At 54.6% G+C, this 19,184-nt stretch overlaps 1 protein-coding gene across 6 annotated transcripts in view; it reads right to left on the bottom strand.

Moving 5' to 3' along the window:
- Positions 1–3,553: 3,553 nt before the first annotated feature.
- rnf19a (ring finger protein 19A, RBR E3 ubiquitin protein ligase) overlaps positions 3,554–19,184 on the bottom strand; it is a 53,466-nt gene continuing 37,835 nt past the window's right edge. The window contains exons 7-11 of one of the 6 annotated variants that reach the window (XR_005041408.1): positions 18,858–19,019; positions 9,312–9,525; positions 7,551–7,691; positions 5,927–7,350; positions 3,554–5,892 (exon numbers count right to left, since the gene is read on the bottom strand). Coding sequence is in view for 1 of the 6 variants with exons in the window: in XM_036971765.1 (XP_036827660.1) it covers positions 6,585–7,350; positions 7,551–7,691; positions 9,312–9,525; positions 18,858–19,019 (1,283 nt within the window). In the remaining 5 variants the exon portion in view is untranslated. Of the gene's footprint in view, positions 7,351–7,550; positions 7,692–9,311; positions 9,526–18,857; positions 19,020–19,184 lie in introns of all 6 variants that reach the window. The other 5 variants (XR_005041409.1, XR_005041410.1, XR_005041411.1 and 2 more) reach the window with 5 other exon arrangements.

Raw genomic sequence — 19,184 nt, 5'->3', positions numbered from 1 at the left:
GTACCCCCTGTATATAGCCTCCACATTGACTCTGTACCAGTACCCCCTGTATATAGCCTCCACAATGACTCTGTACCGTAACACCCTGTATATAGCCTCCACATTGACTCTGTACCGGTACCCCCTGTATATAGCCTCCACATTGACTCTGTACCAGTACCCCCTGTATATAGCCTCCACATTGACTCTGTACCAGTACCCCCTGTATATAGCCTCCACATTGACTCTGTACCGGTACCCCCTGTATATAGCCTCCACATTGACTCTGTACCAGTACCCCCTGTATATAGCCTCCACATTGACTCTGTAGCAGTACCCCCTGTATATAGCCTCCACATTGACTCTGTACCGGTACCCCCTGTATATATCCTCCACACTGACTCTGTACCGGTACCCCCTGTATATAGTCTCCACATTGACTCTGTACCGGTACCCCCTGTATATAGTCTCCACATTGACTCTGTACCAGTACCCCCTGTATATAACCTCGTTATTGTTATTCTTAGTGTTACTTTATTTTAGTCTACTTGGTAAATATTTTCTTCTTCTTGAACTGCACTGTTGGTTAAGGGCTTGTAAGTCAGCATTTCACGGTGAAGTCTACACTGTTGGTTAAGGGCTTGTAAGTCAGCATTTCACGGTGAAGTCTACACTGTTGGTTAAGGGCTTGTAAGTCAGCATTTCACGGTGAAGTCTACACTGTTGGTTAAGGGCTTGTAAGTCAGCATTTCACGGTGAAGTCTACACTGTTGGTTAAGGGCTTGTAAGTCAACATTTCACGGTGAAGTCTACACTGTTGGTTAAGGGCTTGTTAGTCAGCATTTCACGGTGAAGTCTACACTGTTGGTTAAGGGCTTGTAAGTCAGCATTTCACGGTGAAGTCTACACTGTTGGTTAAGGGCTTGTAAGTCAACATTTCACGGTGAAGTCTACACTGTTGGTTAAGGGCTTGTAAGTCAGCATTTCACGGTGAAGTCTACACTGTTGGTTAAGGGCTTGTAAGTCAGCATTTCACGGTGAAGTCTACACTGTTGGTTAAGGGCTTGTAAGTCAGCATTTCACGGTAAGGTTGTATTCGCCGCATGTGACAAATAAAGTTTGATGTGATGTCATCCCTCTACCAGATTGATCCCAACCAACCAGTCAGAGATGAGAAGTCTACTCCACCTCAGGTTTGATGCCACAGAAGACTGTATAGGAAGGAGGCTTATGAAGACCTGGGAAGGCTGTTCAGGCCTCACAGAGTTGACATGAACTATGCTGGATGTTGGGCTCTGGCCGGTTCTGACGCCATCTGACTCCAAAGAGCATCAAAAGCATTGTGTGGACAACGGCGGAGCGTTCAGTAACACAGGGCAGGCAGCTGCTTCCTTCATTTCCATTCTGGAGACTCTAGATGCAATGCAGCTTCTTACACTTACATTTGACTCATCCAGAGCGACTTGGTTAGTTAATTCTGTACCTTGGCGTGCTCAGACTCCATGCAGCAACACACTGTAGAGAAAGGAGGTACTCCATAAACTGCACTATTGACCAGGGTCCATAGGGCTTTAATCAAATGTAGTGCACTAAGTAAGAGATAGGGTGTGATTTGGGATGCATTCCCAAAATCTCAGAAGCTGCGAGTGACTAGATTTCTTGCCAAATTATTTGATTTGTTTCCACTAAACTGCAGAGAGGCTCTAGAAACACAATGTGGGAGATATGTGGTGTGCCTTATCGAGATTCAAGTTCAACCATATATTGGGGAATTGTGAACTGAACCTCAGAGAAATAACATCCTTGTGTGTATATATAACATACACTGCAGAGTATTTTACATGAGGACCTGTATTGAGTCATGTGAACCATTACTGGGCACTGTTGCCTACTTATTTTTATCACAACTCGGCACAAAACTCCAAACTGGTCACACTTGTAACGCAGCCAGTCTTTCATTCAAAATCTGTCATTGTGCATTCATTTTGGGTTGTAAACATCTCCCCACAGAACCATTAATGTGAAATGTAATGAACATGGGTTTAAATCACCAAAACATAATATATTTTCACTGTATTCGGTTTAACTATCAGTTAAACCAATAGCAAACAACGCAAGAGACGTGTTTCAAATCACCCTTAGAAGTCACGAGTTATGTTGCTGTAGATTACCCAGCTAAACTGACAGGAAACCTATGATTTCCATAAAATGTGTAATCAATGAAGACAGATAGATTTTTCAGATATAATTGTAACATAAGTGTACAGTTTTTTATTTAATTAGGCAAGTCAGTTATGAACAAATTCTTATTTACAATGACAGCCCACCCTGGCCAAACCCTAACCTGGACAACGCTGGGCCAATTCTGCACCACCCTATGGGACTCCCAATCACGGGCGGTTGTGATACAGCCTGGAATTGAACCAGGGTCTGTAGTGACGCCTCTAGCACTGAGATGCAGTGTCTTAGACCTCTGAACCAGGGTCTGTAGTGACGCCTCTAGCACTGAGATGCAGTGCCTTAGACCGCTGAACCAGGGTCTGTAGTGACGCCTCTAGCACTGAGATGCAGTGACCGCTGAACCAGGGTCTGTAGTGACGCCTCTAGCACTGAGATGCAGTGACCGCTGAACCAGGGTCTGTAGTGACGCCTCCAGCACTGAGATGCAGTGTCTTAGACCGCTGAACCAGGGTCTGAAGTGATGCCTCTAGCACTAGAAATAGCATAAACTCCTCTCTACATGAGGCCTGGCACTAGTCTTCAAAGTATCATACAGAATCATATTATCAATCCAGACTGATAGTTGCACAGCACCACAACAGTAGATAAATGAACAGTTTAGGGTCAACCTTTAGTTTAGAGAATTTAACTCTGGACTGACAATCAGGAACTGGTTTAGACCTGGGACGCCAGGTGGGTGATTCCCCTCTAGTCAGGGCCTGATTTAGACCTGGGACACCAGGTGGGTGGTTCCCCTCTAAATCAGGGACTGATTTAGACCTGGGACACCAGATGGGTGCAATTAATTATCAGATAGAACAGGAAACCAGCAGGCTACAGACCTCGTAGGGTAAGAGTTGAATATCCCTGGTTTAGAGCACACATCCATGCACTCTGAGAATCACAGGTACGTGAACGTAGCCTCAACCCTAACGCTTTCCGTGTTCAAAGATGAATCCTTTCGTTTGAACATGTACTAACACGGCAAAAAATACCCCCCCCCCGAAGACGTCTCATTCTTGATGAAACCATAGCCTTTGACGTTGAAACACTTGACTGTACCCAAGACTGTTGTCACAGTGTTGACTGTACCCAAGACTGTTGTCACAGTGTTGACTGTACCCAAGACTGTTGTCACAGTGTTGACTGTACCCAAGACTGTTGTCACAGTGTTGACTGTACCCAAGACTGTTGTCACAGTGTTGACTGTACCCAAGACTGTTGTCACAGTGTTGACTGTACCCAAGACTGTTGTCACAGTGTTGACTGTACCCAAGACTGTTGTCACAGTGTTGACTGTACCCAAGACTGTTGTCACAGTGTTGACTGTACCCAAGACAAGACCTTTGTTACAGTGAAGAAGTGGAAGGGAACTGTACAGCTGAAGCGTTTCCCCCCCAAATCCTTCAAATAAACACTAAGCTATAGGTGAATGTTACTCATTAAATCAGATCATGGACCGCTTGGCAGAAGGTTGGTCTTAAATGCTACACTATATAGGGAATAGGGCTCCATTGGACACCGACTCGGGCTGCTCTGCAGAGCAACACTACACCCCTCATCAGGGGTCCTCAGGAGTGAGGGTTCAACCACAGTAGCCTGTTCTGTCTTTGGTAGGCTAGGTGGTTACCAGATTGGTGTGTCCATTAGCATCTCTGGACTTGTTAAACACAATGATGATGGGATGGTTAGCATCTTGACTTGCTAAACACATTGATGACGGGATGGTTAGCATCTCTTGACTTGCTAAACACAATGATGACGGGATGGTTAGCATCTTGACTTGCTAAACACAATGATGATGGGATGGTTAGCATCTCTCGACTTGTTAAACACAATGTCGGGATGATTAGCATCTTGACTTGCTAAACACAATGACGGGATGGTTAGCATCTTGACTTGCTAAACACAATGACGGGATGGTTAGCATCTCTTGACTTGCTAAACACAATGACGGGATGGTTAGCATCTCTTGACTTGCTAAACACAATAACGGGATGGTTAGCATCTCTTGACTTGCTAAACACAATGATGACGGGATGGTTAGCATCTTGACTTGCTAAACACAATGATGATGGGATGGTTAGCATCTCTCGACTTGTTAAACACAATGACGGGATGATTAGCATCTTGACTTGCTAAACACAATGACGGGATGGTTAGCATCTTGACTTGCTAAACACAATGACGGGATGGTTAGCATCTCTTGACTTGCTAAACACAATAACGGGATGGTTAGCATCTCTTGACTTGCTAAACACAATGACGGGATGGTTAGATAGAATCTGTAGCGATAACAACACTTAGACATTCTGCTTTTCTCTACATTTCTTTGGTTGCGTCCCAGATGGCACCCTATTCTCTATATAGTGACCAGGGCCCATAGTAGTGCACTACACAGGGAATGGGACACAGTCCTGTATCTATTGAAGAGACAGGATGAGGTGCAAACAGACAGAAGCAGCTTTTTCAAAAAGGCAACATAGGTAGAAAAATCCTCATTTGCATGGTTCCAATGGAGAGGTGTTTGAAACGACCTGAATGCATCACCGTTAGCCTGGCTTGTCCCCTCCAACTGGTGATAATGGCCTACGAGTTGAAGACAGCACAGATCATGAACTCAGGCTTAAATCACCATAGCCTTTTAATTAGAAGTGATGTAGATCTATAACAGAATGAAAAGAGAGTCAACCTCTTATCGCTCCCTTTATACCAAACAACCGCGGTTGTCCTCCTACTGATGATGGGCCAGCTCAACTCTGAGGCCTGATTCTTTCTGGAATATTTACTTATATTCTAAATCCAATCCTGACAGTTAAAATCTGTGTTGTTTAAGAAGACAAAGGGTTAAATTAGTTGACTCTTCCTTCCCTCTGCTCACCCCAACCCCCCCTGGCCTCCCCTAACACAGGATCTGACCCCACAGGGCTCAACATGGAAAATACTAAAACTACAGAACAATATTCATCAACATCTTAAAAGTAATATTCATTTTTTTTTTATAGAATCATGGAAAAAATAAAAATGACTTATTGACTGGTCCCTCTGAGGTCAGTTTGATCTTTTCTTTGACCGGTTCATATTATAACTGAAGCTTGACAATCCTTTACGCTGCGGTGTGATGCGGCTGACTGACTGACTGGCTGACTGACTGACTGACTGACTGGCTGGCTGGCTGGCTGGCTGGCTGACTGGCTGACTGTTCACCACAGACATAGAAGTCTGTGTCTCAAATGGAACCGTACTCATCTAGTAACGCAATACATGGTGAATATGATGCCACCTGAGATGGGGTTCGTTTTGAGTCGGATCCATAGGAGCTTCCTGGATGGACAGTCGTGTGGCCTTCTGGAGAATCTGTCCCCCATGTGAAGGCTAGTATCGAACACTGCTACATCATCACCCCACTGATACACCGGCCATACACCTCGTCCTCTGTCCTCGTACATTTAACTGGAACTTTCCATGGGCCTTGGTCCATCTAAATGTTACCACCGACCAAAAACACTCCGGACATGAGATTTAATCAAGACTTCCCATCCAGACTGCCAACGTCTCTTCTATATGAATAAAACCCTTAAACCAGTAGGAGAGCTTTCTCCCTCCCTATACCTTATTCCTCCACCTGTATCACTACCCAGTCTACCTTATTCCTCCACCTGTATCACCACCCAGTCTACCTTATTCCTCCACCTGTATCACCACCCAGACTACCTTATCCCTCCACCTGTATCACCACCCAGTCTACCTTGTTCCAGTCTACCTTATTCCTCCACCTGTATCACCACCCAGTCTACCTTATTCCTCCACCTGTATCACCACCCAGTCTACCTTATTCCTCCACCTGTATCACTACCCAGTCTACCTTGTCCCAGTCTACCTTATTCCTCCACCTGTATCACTACCCAGTCTACCTTATTCCTCCACCTGTATCACCACCCAGTCTACCTTATTCCTCCACCTGTATCACCACCCAGTCTACCTTATTCCTCCACCTGCATCACCACCCAGTCTACCTTATTCCTCCACCTGTATCACCACCCAGTCTACCTTATTCCTCCACATGTATCACCACCCAGTCTACCTTATTCCTCCACCTGTATCACCACCCAGTCTACATTATTCCTCCACCTGTATCACCACCCAGTCTACCTTATTCCTCCACATGTATCACCACCCAGTCTACCTTATCCCTCCACATGTATCACCACCCAGTCTACCCTCAACCATCACATGATTTTATCTTCCATATTAGCAGACATGGATAAAACACCTTTCCTCCTCTGCTGTCCTGTCTTTCTCTCTACTCTTCCGTAAAACGAGCTTGCCCACTCAGTAAACAGCCAGCCAGTCAGTCAGTCAACCAGCCAGTCAGCCAGGAGAGTTTATATCTCAGTCTGAATGCAGCCACTCCTCACAGGGCTGGAAGGCTGCTGGGATACGACACCTCCGTCCAACATGTTGTTATTGGTCTCCTTCAGGACCTCCTCCACCGCGAGGGAGTCCAGCTCCTCCTGCGTCGTCCTCATCAGCCCTAAGCTCTCCTCGGCGATGTAGAGGAGCATACCTCCTCCTACCCCTCCTTCTGTGTAGACGGGGGCCGCGGAGGAAGGTGAGGAGGAGGAGGATGCAGCGGGACAGTTCTCCAGATGGTCGTTCTCCACCTCCGGCAGGGGGGTGACGGTGACCAGGTCTGTTCCCAGGGAGGTGAGGGGGCACTGGGGGTGGAGGTCAATGCAGCAGGGGGTGAGAGGAGGAGGTCTGGAGGTCTCCGGATCAGAGCAGCTGAACTCTGATAAGTGGCTGCAGTGGGAGTCTGCTACGGAGGGCAGGGAGCCGCTGAGGGAGTCGAACTCTGAGGAGTTAGTGCTGCGCTGCTCTAGGAGCTGAGCATCCATGTCCTCACGGGTCTCCTGGATCTTAGTTCCTCCGCTGGTCTTCTTAGTCCTCAGCTTGCCCTTGCTCTTCTTGCCCCCCGAGGAAGAGGGGTCCTTCACCCATTTGGAGGAGCGAGACTCATGGGGGCAGCCGGAGGGACACACTCCAACCCCTCTTCCCTCGCCGCTGGCGTCGTCCAGGCTGCTGCTGTTGCTATGGTGATGTAGTTTCTTCTCATGCTTCCCCTCCATGTCCACCTCCAGATTACCCTCTCTGTAACCATGACAACAAGACATGTTAACACCACCTCCAGACGGTTCTATGTAACCATGACAACAAGACATGCTAACAGGTTGGTGATTGGTGATCATATAGGGACAGTAGTATTTGGTGACTGTGCAAAATCATCTAGTGGTGAAGACGACAACAATGTCAACTACCAGAACTGAACCAGTGCTACGGAGGGTGCTGACCTGTCCAGAGGCATGTAGTTGAGAATGGATCCAGCCATTGCTTTGGTGCTAGTGTTGTCACTGATGGTCCCCAAACTGACATTGGCCGACTCCCCACTCAGACTACCCTGCTCCTTCTGAACGTCAGCCTGGACCTCCAACCTGGGTAGAGAAGGAGATAAACAGAGATAGTGTTGTGAGGAGGAAGGACAGAGATAGTGTTGTGAGGAGGAAGGACAGAGATAGTGTTGTGAGGAGGAAGGACAGATAGATGGCACAACATTTGAATACGCATTACATTTATTTTACAAATAAAGATATGCAACACCAGCGCTCCTGTGTGAAAAAGTATTTGTCCCCTTACTCTCACTAACTGGTTGTGCCTCCTTTAGCTGCACTGACTCCAACCAAACACTTCCTGTAGTGTTGATCAGTCTCTCACATCATTGGAGGAATTATGGCCCACTCTTCCATGCAGAACTGCTGTAAATCAGCAACATGTTGGTTTTCGAGCATGAACTGCTCGTTTCAGGTCCTGCCACAACATCTCAAATCGGGTTTACATTTAAAAAAATCCAAGATGGCGCGGCAGTAGGACGTGTGTGTTTGTCTGTCTTATCCCGTGTAAATAGCCAGTCTTTCGCGTATATATCTTAATCTCACTTTCTATCTACGAACTAATTATACTTTCCTCACTCAATGTGGTACGGATCTGCTATTTTCATTCCTTATAACTGGAACTTCCATCAGGTGCTAGCCAGCTAACTAGAACCTAGTCTTTATTAGCCATGGCTAGCGGTCCTCTAGCCAGCTAACTAGTACCTAGTCTTTATTAGCCATGGCTAGCGGTCCTCTAGCCAGCTAACTAGCACCTAGTCTTTATTAGCCATGGCTAGCGGTCCTCTAGCCAGCTAACTAGCACCTAGTCTTTATTAGCCATGGCTAGCGGTCCTCTAGCCAGCTAACTAGCACCTAGTCTTTATTAGCCATGGCTAGCGGTCCTCTAGCCAGCTAACTAGCACCTAGTCTTTATTAGCCATGGCTAGCGGTCCTCTAGCCAGCTAACTAGCACCTAGTCTTTATTAGCCATGGCTAGCGGTCCTCTAGCCAGCTAACTAGCTAATAGTCTTTGTTAGCCATGGCTAGCGGTCCTCTAGCCAGCTAACTAGCTAATAGTCTTTGTTAGCCACGGCAAGCAGTCCTCTCCTTTTTACCCCGTCCTCAGCCAGCCTTAGCTTGGAAAACACCAGCCAGTCTGCACAGTGCGATATCAACCCAGAGCATATCAGACTGCTTCTCTCTACCACATCACCGGATTCCTGCCGCTCTGGATCATTATACCGGATCGCAGCTAGCTAGCTGCAAACGAGTGGCTACTGTTCACTAACGCTTCTGTCCCGAAGCAAGCACCAGTTAGCCTTGAGCGAGCCTCGAGCTAGGCCCATATACCAACTAATTCTAGGGCTACAATACCTCCTTTGCCAATTGGCCTGGACCCTTTATTGTCGGCACGGAGCCCCGCCGATCCATCACGACTGGACTGCCGACATGATCGCCCGATGTGGTCTCAACAGGCTATTCTCTAACAATGTCGCCGAAGAACCATCTACTAGCCCCAGCCTGTTAGCTTTTCTGAACGCTGTGTCCCCTGCTTGCCTAGCGTAGTAATGACTACCGAACGGCACCCTGACTCACCTAGCGTAGTAATGACTACCAAACGGCACCCTGACTCACCTAGCGTAGTAATGACTACCGAACGGCTTCTCCACTCTAGTACCCTACCTGTTATAACAGTTGACCATGGCGCTGCCAGACAGAGATCCGGTGATGCTGGCCCCAGCCAGAGCCATGGTGGAGGCATTCTCACTCAGGTTGTCCCTCATGGCGCCCATCCGGTCCATGTGGCTCCCGCTGGCACTCAGACTGCCTGTCATGCCCCCCACACTGCCCTCTCCGATGCTGGGGTTGTGTCTAGTCTCTGCCACCGATGTGGCGTCTGAGGAGAATAATATAATACATGTCACTTCAGATGCCACAGAACACAGGGCCGTGTTCAGCAGGACACAACATTGTGGATAATGTTCAGATGGACGTTTGTTCTCAGTAACATATTCCTCTGACATGTAATAAGAGATTACGTCTGCTCTATTCATTATGAAAGATAGATTTTTCACCATCACCTGATCAGGTGATGAGGTGGTGGAGGAGGAAATGAGTGGTGATGAGGTGGTGATGAGGTAGTGGAGGAGATGAGTGGTGATGAGGTGGTGGATGAGATGAGTGGTGATGGTGGTGATGAGGTGGTGGATGAGATGAGTGGTGATGAGGTGGTGGATGAGATGAGTGGTGATGAGGTGGTGGATGAGATGAGTGGAGATGGTGGTGATGGAGGTGAGTGGTGGATGAGATGAGTGGAGATGGTGGTGATGGAGGTGAGTGGTGGATGAGATGAGTGGAGATGATGGTGAGTGTTGGAGGAGATGAGTGGTGATGAGGTGGTGGAGGAGATGAGTGGTGGGTGGTGGTGGAGAAGATGAGTGGTAATGAGGTGGTGGAGGAGATGAGTGGTGGTGGAGAAGATGAGTGGTGAGTGGTGGTGGAGAAGATGAGTGGTGAGTGGTGGTGGAGAAGATGAGTGGTGAGTGGTGGTGGAGAAGGTGAGAGGTGAGTGGCGATGGAGGTGAGTGGCGATGGAGGTGGGTGGTGGAGGAGATAAGTGGTGGAGAAGGTGAGAGGTGGTGGAGGTGATGAGGTGGTGGTGGTGGGCTATACTCAGCCTTGTCTCAGGATGGTAAGTTGGTGGTTGAAGATATCCCTCTAGTGGTGTGGGGGCTGTGCTTTGGCAAAGTGGGTGGGGTTATATCCTTCCTGTTTGGCCCTGTCCGGGGGTGTCCTCGGATGGGGCCACAGTGTCTCCTGACCCCTCCTGTCTCAGCCTCCAGTATTCATGCTGTAGTAGTTTATGTGTCGGGGGGCTAGGGTCAGTTTGTTATATCTCGAGTACTTCTCCTGTCTTATTCGGTGTCCTGTGTGAATTTAAGTATGCTCTCTCTAATTCTCTTTCTTTCTCTCTCTCGGAGGACATGAGCCCTAGGACCATGCCCCAGGACTACCTGACAGGATGACTCCTTGCTGTCCCCAGTCCACCTGGCCGTGCTGCTGCTCCAGTTTCAACTGTTCTGCCTTATTATTATTTGACCATGCTGGTCATTTATGAACATTTGAACATCTTGGCCATGTTCTGTTATAATCTCCACCCGGCACAGCCAGAAGAGGACTGGCCACCCCACACAGATGGGTTCCTCTCTAGGTTTCTTCCTAGGTTTTGGCCTTTCTAGGGAGTTTTTCCTAGCCACCGTGCTTCTACACCTGCATTGCTTGCTGTTTGGGATTTTAGGCTGGGTTTCTGTACAGCACTTTGAGATATCAGCTGATGTACGAAGGACTATATAAACACATTTCATTTGATTTTGGAGGAGATAAGTGGTGGAGAAGGTGAGAGGGGAGTGGTGGTGGAGGTGAGTGGCGATGGAGATGAGGTGGTGGTGGAGGAGATGAGTGGTGATGAGGCGAGTGGTTGGTGGTGGAGGCGAGTGGTGGTTGGTGGTGGAGGCGAGTGGTGGTTGGTGGTGGAGGCGAGTGGTGGCGGCGAGTGGTGGCGGCGAGTGGTGGAGGCGAGTGGTGGAGGCGAGTGGTGGAGGCGAGTGGTGGAGGCGAGTGTTGGTGAGTGGTGGAGGCGAGTGGTGGAGGCGAGTGGTGGAGGCGAGTGGTGAGGCGAGTGGTGGTGGTGGTGGAGGCGAGGGGTGGTGGTGGTGGAGGCGAGGGGTGGTGGTGGTGGAGGCGAGGGGTGGTGGTGGTGGAGGCGAGGGGTGGTGGTGGTGGAGGCGAGGGGTGGTGGTGGTGGAGGCGAGGGGTGGTGGTGGTGGAGGCGAGGGGTAGTGGTGGTGGAGGCGAGGGGTGGTGGTGGTGGAGGCGAGGGGTGGTGGTGGTGGAGGCGAGGGGTGGTGGTGGTGGAGGCGAGGGGTGGTGGTGGTGGAGGCGAGGGGTGGTGGTGGTGGTGGTGGAGGCGAGGGGTGGTGGTGGTGGTGGAGGCGAGGGGTGGTGGTGGTGGTGGAGGCGAGGGGTGGTGGTGGTGGTGGAGGCGAGGGGTGGTGGTGAAGGCGAGGGGTGGTGGTGGAGGCGAGGGGTGGTGGCGGAGGCGAGTGGTGGTGGCGGAGGCGAGTGGTGGTGGCGGAGGCGAGTGGTGGTGGCGAGTGGTGGTGGCGAGTGGTGGAGGCGAGTGGTGGTGGTGGAGGCGAGTGGTGGTGGTGGAGGCGAGTGGTGGTGGTGGAGGCGAGTGGTGGAGGTGGAGGCGAGTGGAAACAAATGGAGACGGGTGGTGAGGGTGGAGGTGAGTGGTGGTGTTGGAGGTGAGTGGTGGTGGTGGAGGCGAGTGGAAACAAATGGAGACGGGTGGTGGTGGTGGCGATGATGAGTGGCGGTGGTGAAGGTGGATGGTGGTGGGTGAGTGGAGGTGGATGGTGGTGGGTGAGTGGTGGTGGGTGATGGTGGTGAGTGGTGGTGGGTGATGGTGGTGAGTGGTGGTGGGTGTGAGTGGTGATGAGTGGCGGGGGAGGTGAGTGGCGGGGGAGGTGAGTGGCGGGGGAGGTGAGTGGCGGGGGAGGTGAGTGGCGGGGGAGGTGAGTGGCGGGGGAGGTGAGTGGCGGGGGAGGTGAGTGGCGGGGGAGGTGAGTGGCGGGGGAGGTGAGTGGCGGGGGAGGTGAGTGGCGGGGGAGGTGAGTGGCGGTGGAGGTGAGTGGCGGTGGAGGTGAGTGGTGGTGAGTGGAGATGAGTGGTGGTGGAGGTGAGTGGTGGTGGGTGGAGGTGAGTGGTGGTGGGTGGAGGTGAGTGGTGGTGGAGTTGAGTGGTGGTGGGTGGAGGTGAGTGGTGGTGGAGGTGAGTGGTGGTGGAGGTGAGTGGTGGTGGAGGTGAGTGGTGGTGGAGGTGAGTGGTGGTGGAGGTGAGTGGTGGTGGTGGTGAGTGGTGGTGGGTGGAGGTGAGTGGTGGTGGAGGTGAGTGGTGGTGGAGGTGAGTGGTGGTGGAGGTGAGTGGTGGTGGAGGTGAGTGGTGGTGGAGGTGAGTGGTGGTGGTGGTGAGTGGTGGTGGTGGTGGTGAGTGGTGGTGGTGAGTGGTGGTGGAGGTGAGTGGTGGTGGAGGTGAGTGGTGGTGGAGGTGAGTGGTGGTGGGTGGTGAGTGGTGGTGGGTGGTGAGTGGTGGTGGAGGTGAGTGGTGGTGGGAGGTGAGTGGTGGTGGAGGTGAGTGGTGGTGGAGGTGAGTGGTGGTGGAGGTGAGTGGTGGTGGAGGTGAGTGGTGGTGGAGATGAGTGGTGGTGGAGGTGAGTGGCGATGGAGATGAGGTGGTGGTGGAGGAGATGAGTGGTGGTGGAGGTGAGTGGTGGTGGAGGTGAGTGGTGGTGGAGGTGAGTGGTGGTGGAGGTGAGTGGTGGTGGAGGTGAGTGGTGGTGGAGGTGAGTGGTGGTGGTGAGTGGTGGTGGAGGTGAGTGGTGGTGGAGGTGAGTGGTGGTGGAGGTGAGTGGTGGTGGAGGTGAGTGGTGGTGGAGGTGAGTGGTGGTGGAGATGAGTGGTGGTGGAGGTGAGTGGTGGTGGAGGTGAGTGGTGGTGGAGGTGAGTGGTGGTGGAGGTGAGTGGTGGTGGGTGGTGAGTGGTGGTGGGTGGTGAGTGGTGGTGGAGGTGAGTGGTGGTGGAGGTGAGTGGTGGTGGAGGTGAGTGGTGGTGGAGGTGAGTGGTGGTGGAGGTGAGTGGTGGTGGAGGTGAGTGGTGGTGGAGATGAGTGGTGGTGGAGGTGAGTGGCGATGGAGATGAGGTGGTGGTGGAGGAGATGAGTGGTGATGAGGCGAGTGGTTGGTGGTGGAGGCGAGTGGTGGTTGGTGGTGGAGGCGAGTGGTGGTGGCGAGTGGTGGAGGCGAGTGGTGGAGGCGAGTGGTGGAGGCGAGTGGTGGAGGCGAGTGTTGGTGAGTGGTGGAGGCGAGTGGTGGAGGCGAGTGGTGGAGGCGAGTGGTGAGGCGAGTGGTGGTGGTGGTGGAGGCGAGGGGTGGTGGTGGTGGAGGCGAGGGGTGGTGGTGGTGGAGGCGAGGGGTGGTGGTGGTGGAGGCGAGGGGTGGTGGTGGTGGAGGCGAGGGGTGGTGGTGGTGGAGGCGAGGGGTGGTGGTGGTGGAGGCGAGGGGTGGTGGTGGTGGAGGCGAGGGGTGGTGGTGGTGGAGGCGAGGGGTGGTGGTGGTGGAGGCGAGGGGTGGTGGTGGTGGAGGCGAGGGGTGGTGGTGGTGGAGGCGAGGGGTGGTGGTGGTGGAGGCGAGGGGTGGTGGTGGTGGTGGTGGAGGCGAGGGGTGGTGGTGGTGGTGGAGGCGAGGGGTGGTGGTGGTGGTGGAGGCGAGGGGTGGTGGTGGTGGTGGAGGCGAGGGGTGGTGGTGAAGGCGAGGGGTGGTGGTGGAGGCGAGGGGTGGTGGCGGAGGCGAGTGGTGGTGGCGGAGGCGAGTGGTGGTGGCGGAGGCGAGTGGTGGTGGCGAGTGGTGGAGGCGAGTGGTGGTGGTGGAGGCGAGTGGTGGTGGTGGAGGCGAGTGGTGGTGGTGGAGGCGAGTGGTGGAGGTGGAGGCGAGTGGAAACAAATGGAGACGGGTGGTGAGGGTGGAGGTGAGTGGTGGTGTTGGAGGTGAGTGGTGGTGGTGGAGGCGAGTGGAAACAAATGGAGACGGGTGGTGGTGGTGGCGATGATGAGTGGCGGTGGTGAAGGTGGATGGTGGTGGGTGAGTGGAGGTGGATGGTGGTGGGTGAGTGGTGGTGGGTGATGGTGGTGAGTGGTGGTGGGTGATGGTGGTGAGTGGTGGTGGGTGTGAGTGGTGATGAGTGGCGGGGGAGGTGAGTGGCGGGGGAGGTGAGTGGCGGGGGAGGTGAGTGGCGGGGGAGGTGAGTGGCGGGGGAGGTGAGTGGCGGGGGAGGTGAGTGGCGGGGGAGGTGAGTGGCGGGGGAGGTGAGTGGCGGGGGAGGTGAGTGGCGGGGGAGGTGAGTGGCGGTGGAGGTGAGTGGTGGTGAGTGGAGATGAGTGGTGGTGGAGGTGAGTGGTTGTGGGTGGAGGTGAGTGGTGGTGGGTGGAGGTGAGTGGTGGTGGAGTTGAGTGGTGGTGGGTGGAGGTGAGTGGTGGTGGAGGTGAGTGGTGGTGGAGGTGAGTGGTGGTGGAGGTGAGTGGTGGTGGAGGTGAGTGGTGGTGGTGGTGAGTGGTGGTGGTGGTGAGTGGTGGTGGTGAGTGGTGGTGGAGGTGAGTGGTGGTGGAGGTGAGTGGTGGTGGAGGTGAGTGGTGGTGGGTGGTGAGTGGTGGTGGGTGGTGAGTGGTGGTGAGTGGTGGTGGGAGGTGAGTGGTGGTGGAGGTGAGTGGTGGTGGAGGTGAGTGGTGGTGGAGGTGAGTGGTGGTGGAGGTGAGTGGTGGTGGAGATGAGTGGTGGTGGAGGTGAGTGGCGATGGAGATGAGGTGGTGGTGGAGGAGATGAGTGGTGGTGGAGGTGAGTGGTGGTGGAGGTGAGTGGTGGTGGAGGTGAGTGGTGGTGGAGGTGAGTGGTGGTGGAGGTGAGTGGTGGTGGAGGTGAGTGGTGGTGGTGAGTGGTGGTGGTGAGTGGTGGTGGTGAGTGGTGGTGGAGGTGAGTGGTGGTGGAGGTGAGTGGTGGTGGAGGTGAGTGGTGGTGGAGGTGAGTGGTGGTGGAGATGAGTGGTGGTGGAGGTGAGTGGTGGTGGAGGTGAGTGGTGGTGGAGGTGAGTGGTGGTGGAGGTGAGTGGTGGTGGGTGGTGAGTGGTGGTGGGTGGTGAGTGGTGGTGGAGGTGAGTGGTGGTGGGAGGTGAGTGGTGGTGGAGGTGAGTGGTGGTGGAGGTGAGTGGTGGTGGAGGTGAGTGGTGGTGGAGGTGAGTGGTGGTGGAGGTGAGTGGTGGTGGAGATGAGTGGTGGTGGAGGTGAGTGGCGATGGAGATGAGGTGGTGGTGGAGGAGATGAGTGGTGATGAGGCGAGTGGTTGGTGGTGGAGGCGAGTGGTGGTTGGTGGTGGAGGCGAGTGGTGGTGGCGAGTGGTGGCGGCGAGTGGTGGTGAGTGGTGGAGGCGAGTGGTGGTGAGTGGTGGAGGCGAGTGGTGGTGAGTGGTGGAGGCGAGTGGTGGAGGCGAGTGGTGGAGGCGAGTGGTGGAGGCGAGTGGTGGAGGCGAGTGGTGGAGGCGAGTGGTGGAGGCGAGTGATGGACGCGAGTGATGGAGGCGAGTGATGGAGGCGAGGGGTGGAGGCGAGGGGTGGTGGTGGTGGAGGCGAGGGGTGGTGGTGGTGGAGGCGAGGGGTGGTGGTGGTGGAGGCGAGGGGTGGTGGTGGTGGTGGAGGCGAGGGGTGGTGGTGGTGGTGGAGGCGAGGGGTGGTGGTGGTGGTGGAGGCGAGGGGTGGTGGTGGTGGTGGAGGCGAGGGGTGGTGGTGGAGGCGAGGGGTGGTGGAGGCGAGTGGTGGAGGCGAGTGGTGGTGGCGAGTGGTGGAGGTGGAGGCGAGTGGTGGAGGCGAGTGGTGGTGGTGGAGGCGAGTGGTGGTGGTGGTGAGTGGAAACAAATGGAGACGGGTGGTGAGGGTGGAGGTGAGTGGTGGTGGTGGAGGCGAGTGGAAACAAATGGAGACGGGTGGTGGTGGTGCCGATGATGAGTGGCGGTGGTGAAGGTGGATGGTGGTGGGTGAGTGGAGGTGGATGGTGGTGGGTGAGTGGTGGTGGGTGATGGTGGTGAGTGGTGGTGGGTGATGGTGGTGAGTGATGGTGGTGAGTGGTGGTGGGTGTGAGTGGTGATGAGTGGCGGGGGAGGTGAGTGGCGGGGGAGGTGAGTGGCGGGGGAGGTGAGTGGCGGTGGAGGTGAGTGGCGGTGGAGGTGAGTGGCGGTGGAGGTGAGTGGTGGTGAGTGGTGGTGGGTGGAGATGAGTGGTGGTGGAGGTGAGTGGTGGTGGAGGTGAGTGGTGGTGAGTGGAGGTGAGTGGTGGTGGGTGGAGGTGAGTGGTGGTGGAGTTGAGTGGTGGTGGAGGTGAGTGGTGGTGGAGGTGAGTGGTGGTGGAGGTGAGTGGTGGTGGAGGTGAGTGGTGGTGGAGGTGAGTGGTGGTGGAGGTGAGTGGTGGTGGAGGTGAGTGGTGGTGGTGGTGGTGAGTGGTGGTGGGTGGAGATGAGTGGTGGTGGAGGTGAGTGGTGGTGGAGGTGAGTGGTGGTGGAGGTGAGTGGTGGTGGAGGTGAGTGGTGGTGGAGGTGAGTGGTGGTGGAGGTGAGTGGTGGTGGAGGTGAGTGGTGGTGGAGGTGAGTGGTGGTGGAGGTGAGTGGTGGTGGAGGTGAGTGGTGATGGAGGTGAGTGGTGGTGGAGGTGAGTGGTGGTGGAGGTGAGTGGTGGTGGTGGTGAGTGGTGGTGGAGGTGAGTGGTGGTGGAGGTGAGTGGTGGTGGAGGTGAGTGGTGGTGGAGGTGAGTGGTGGTGGAGGTGAGTGGTGGTGGGTGGTGAGTGGTGGTGGAGGTGAGTGGTGATGGAGGTGAGTGGTGGTGGAGGTGAGTGGTGGAGGTGAGTGGTGGAGGTGAGTGGTGGTGGAGGTGAGTGGTGGTGGAGGTGAGTGGTGGTGGGTGGTGAGTGGTGGTGGAGGTGAGTGGTGGTGGAGGTGAGTGGTGGTGGAGGTGAGTGGTGGTGGAGGTGAGTGGTGGTGAGTGGTGGTGGAGGTGAGTGGTGGTGGAGGTGAGTGGTGGTGGAGGTGAGTGGTGGTGGAGGTGAGTGGTGGTGGAGGTGAGTGGTGGTGGAGGTGAGTGGTGGTGGAGGTGAGTGGTGGTGGAGGTGAGTGGTGGTGGAGGTGAGTGGTGGTGAAGGTGAGTGGTGGTGGAGGTGAGTGGTGGTGGAGGTGAGTGGTGGTGGGTGGTGAGTGGTGGTGGTGGTGAGTGGTGGTGGAGGTGAGTGGTGGTGGAGGTGAGTGGTGATGGAGGTGAGTGGTGGTGGAGGTGAGTGGTGGTGGAGGTGAGTGGTGGTGGTGGTGAGTGGTGGTGGAGGTGAGTGGTGGTGGAGGTGAGTGGTGGTGGAGGTGAGTGGTGGTGGAGGTGAGTGGTGGTGGAGGTGAGTGGTGGTGGAGGTGAGTGGTGGTGGGTGGTGAGTGGTGGTGGAGGTGAGTGGTGATGGAGGTGAGTGGTGGTGGAGGTGAGTGGTGGTGGAGGTGAGTGGTGGTGGAGGTGAGTGGTGGTGGAGGTGAGTGGTGGAGGTGAGTGGTGGTGGAGGTGAGTGGTGGTGGAGGTGAGTGGTGGTGGAGGTGAGTGGTGGTGGAGGTGAGTGGTGGTGGGTGGTGAGTGGTGGTGGAGGTGAGTGGTGGTGGAGGTGAGTGGTGGTGGAGGTGAGTGGTGGTGGAGGTGAGTGGTGGTGAGTGGTGGTGGAGGTGAGTGGTGGTGGAGGTGAGTGGTGGTGGAGGTGAGTGGTGGTGGAGGTGAGTGGTGGTGGAGGTGAGTGGTGGTGGAGGTGAGTGGTGGTGGAGGTGAGTGGTGGTGAAGGTGAGTGGTGGTGGAGGTGAGTGGTGGTGGAGGTGAGTGGTGGTGGGTGGTGAGTGGTGGTGGTGGTGAGTGGTGGTGGAGGTGAGTGGTGGTGAGTGGTGGTGGTGGTGAGTGGTGGTGGGTGGAGATGAGTGGTGGTGGAGGTGAGTGGTGGTGGAGGTGAGTGGTGGTGGAGGTGAGTGGTGGTGGAGGTGAGTGGTGGTGAGTGGTGGTGGAGATGAGTGGTGGTGGAGGTGAGTGGTGGTGGAGGTGAGTGGTGGTGGAGGTGAGTGGTGGTGGAGGTGAGTGGTGGTGAGTGGTGGTGGAGGTGAGTGGTGGTGGAGGTGAGTGGTGGTGAGTGGTGGTGGAGATGAGTGGTGGTGGAGGTGAGTGGTGGTGGAGGTGAGTGGTGGTGGTGGTGAGTGGTGGTGGTGGTGAGTGGTGGTGGTGGTGAGTGGTGGTGGTGAGTGGTGGTGGTGAGTGGTGGTGAGTGGTGGTGAGTGGTGGTGGTGGTGAGTGGTGGTGAGTGGTGGTGAGTGGTGAGTGGAGGTGAGTGGTGGTGGTGAGTGGTGGTGGTGGTGAGTGGTGGTGAGTGGTGGTGAGTGGTGGTGGTGGTGAGTGGTGATGGGTGGTAGGTGGTGGTGGTGGTGAGTGGTGGTGGTGGTGAGTGGTGGTGGAGGTGAGTGGTGGTGGAGATGAGTGTTGGTGAGTGGTGGTGGTGGTGAGTGGTGGTGGAGGTGAGTGGTGGTGGAGGTGAGTGGTGGTGGAGGTGAGTGGTGATTATGATAACTCACCAGTTGCAGCCGCTGCACTTCCGACGTTCATCTCATTCTCGTCATCAAAATCGATGCGGACCCCTTTCCCGTTACCGGTGGAGACGCCACACCCACCGCTGCGACACAGAGAGATGGGCACCACCCCGTAGACGTATGCCAGCATGATGGGCACGCCGATACCTGGAGACAATCAGAAAACACAGAAGCTCCTGCTAATGGTGGATCTGAATGACATACTAAAGAAGAGTATCATACAACGTTCCCCTGGGAGTGACAGAGGATATTGAAGATGGCTTGTCTTGTATAGAGACCAGTTAACATTTGAACTAAACTAACCTCTAGATA

This window comes from Oncorhynchus mykiss, chromosome 32 (assembly GCF_013265735.2).
Source record: "Oncorhynchus mykiss isolate Arlee chromosome 32, USDA_OmykA_1.1, whole genome shotgun sequence".
Lineage (NCBI taxonomy): Eukaryota > Metazoa > Chordata > Actinopteri > Salmoniformes > Salmonidae > Oncorhynchus > Oncorhynchus mykiss.
The sequence above is the reverse complement of the archived record's forward strand: the minus strand, read 5'-3'. Positions and strand labels throughout refer to the sequence as shown.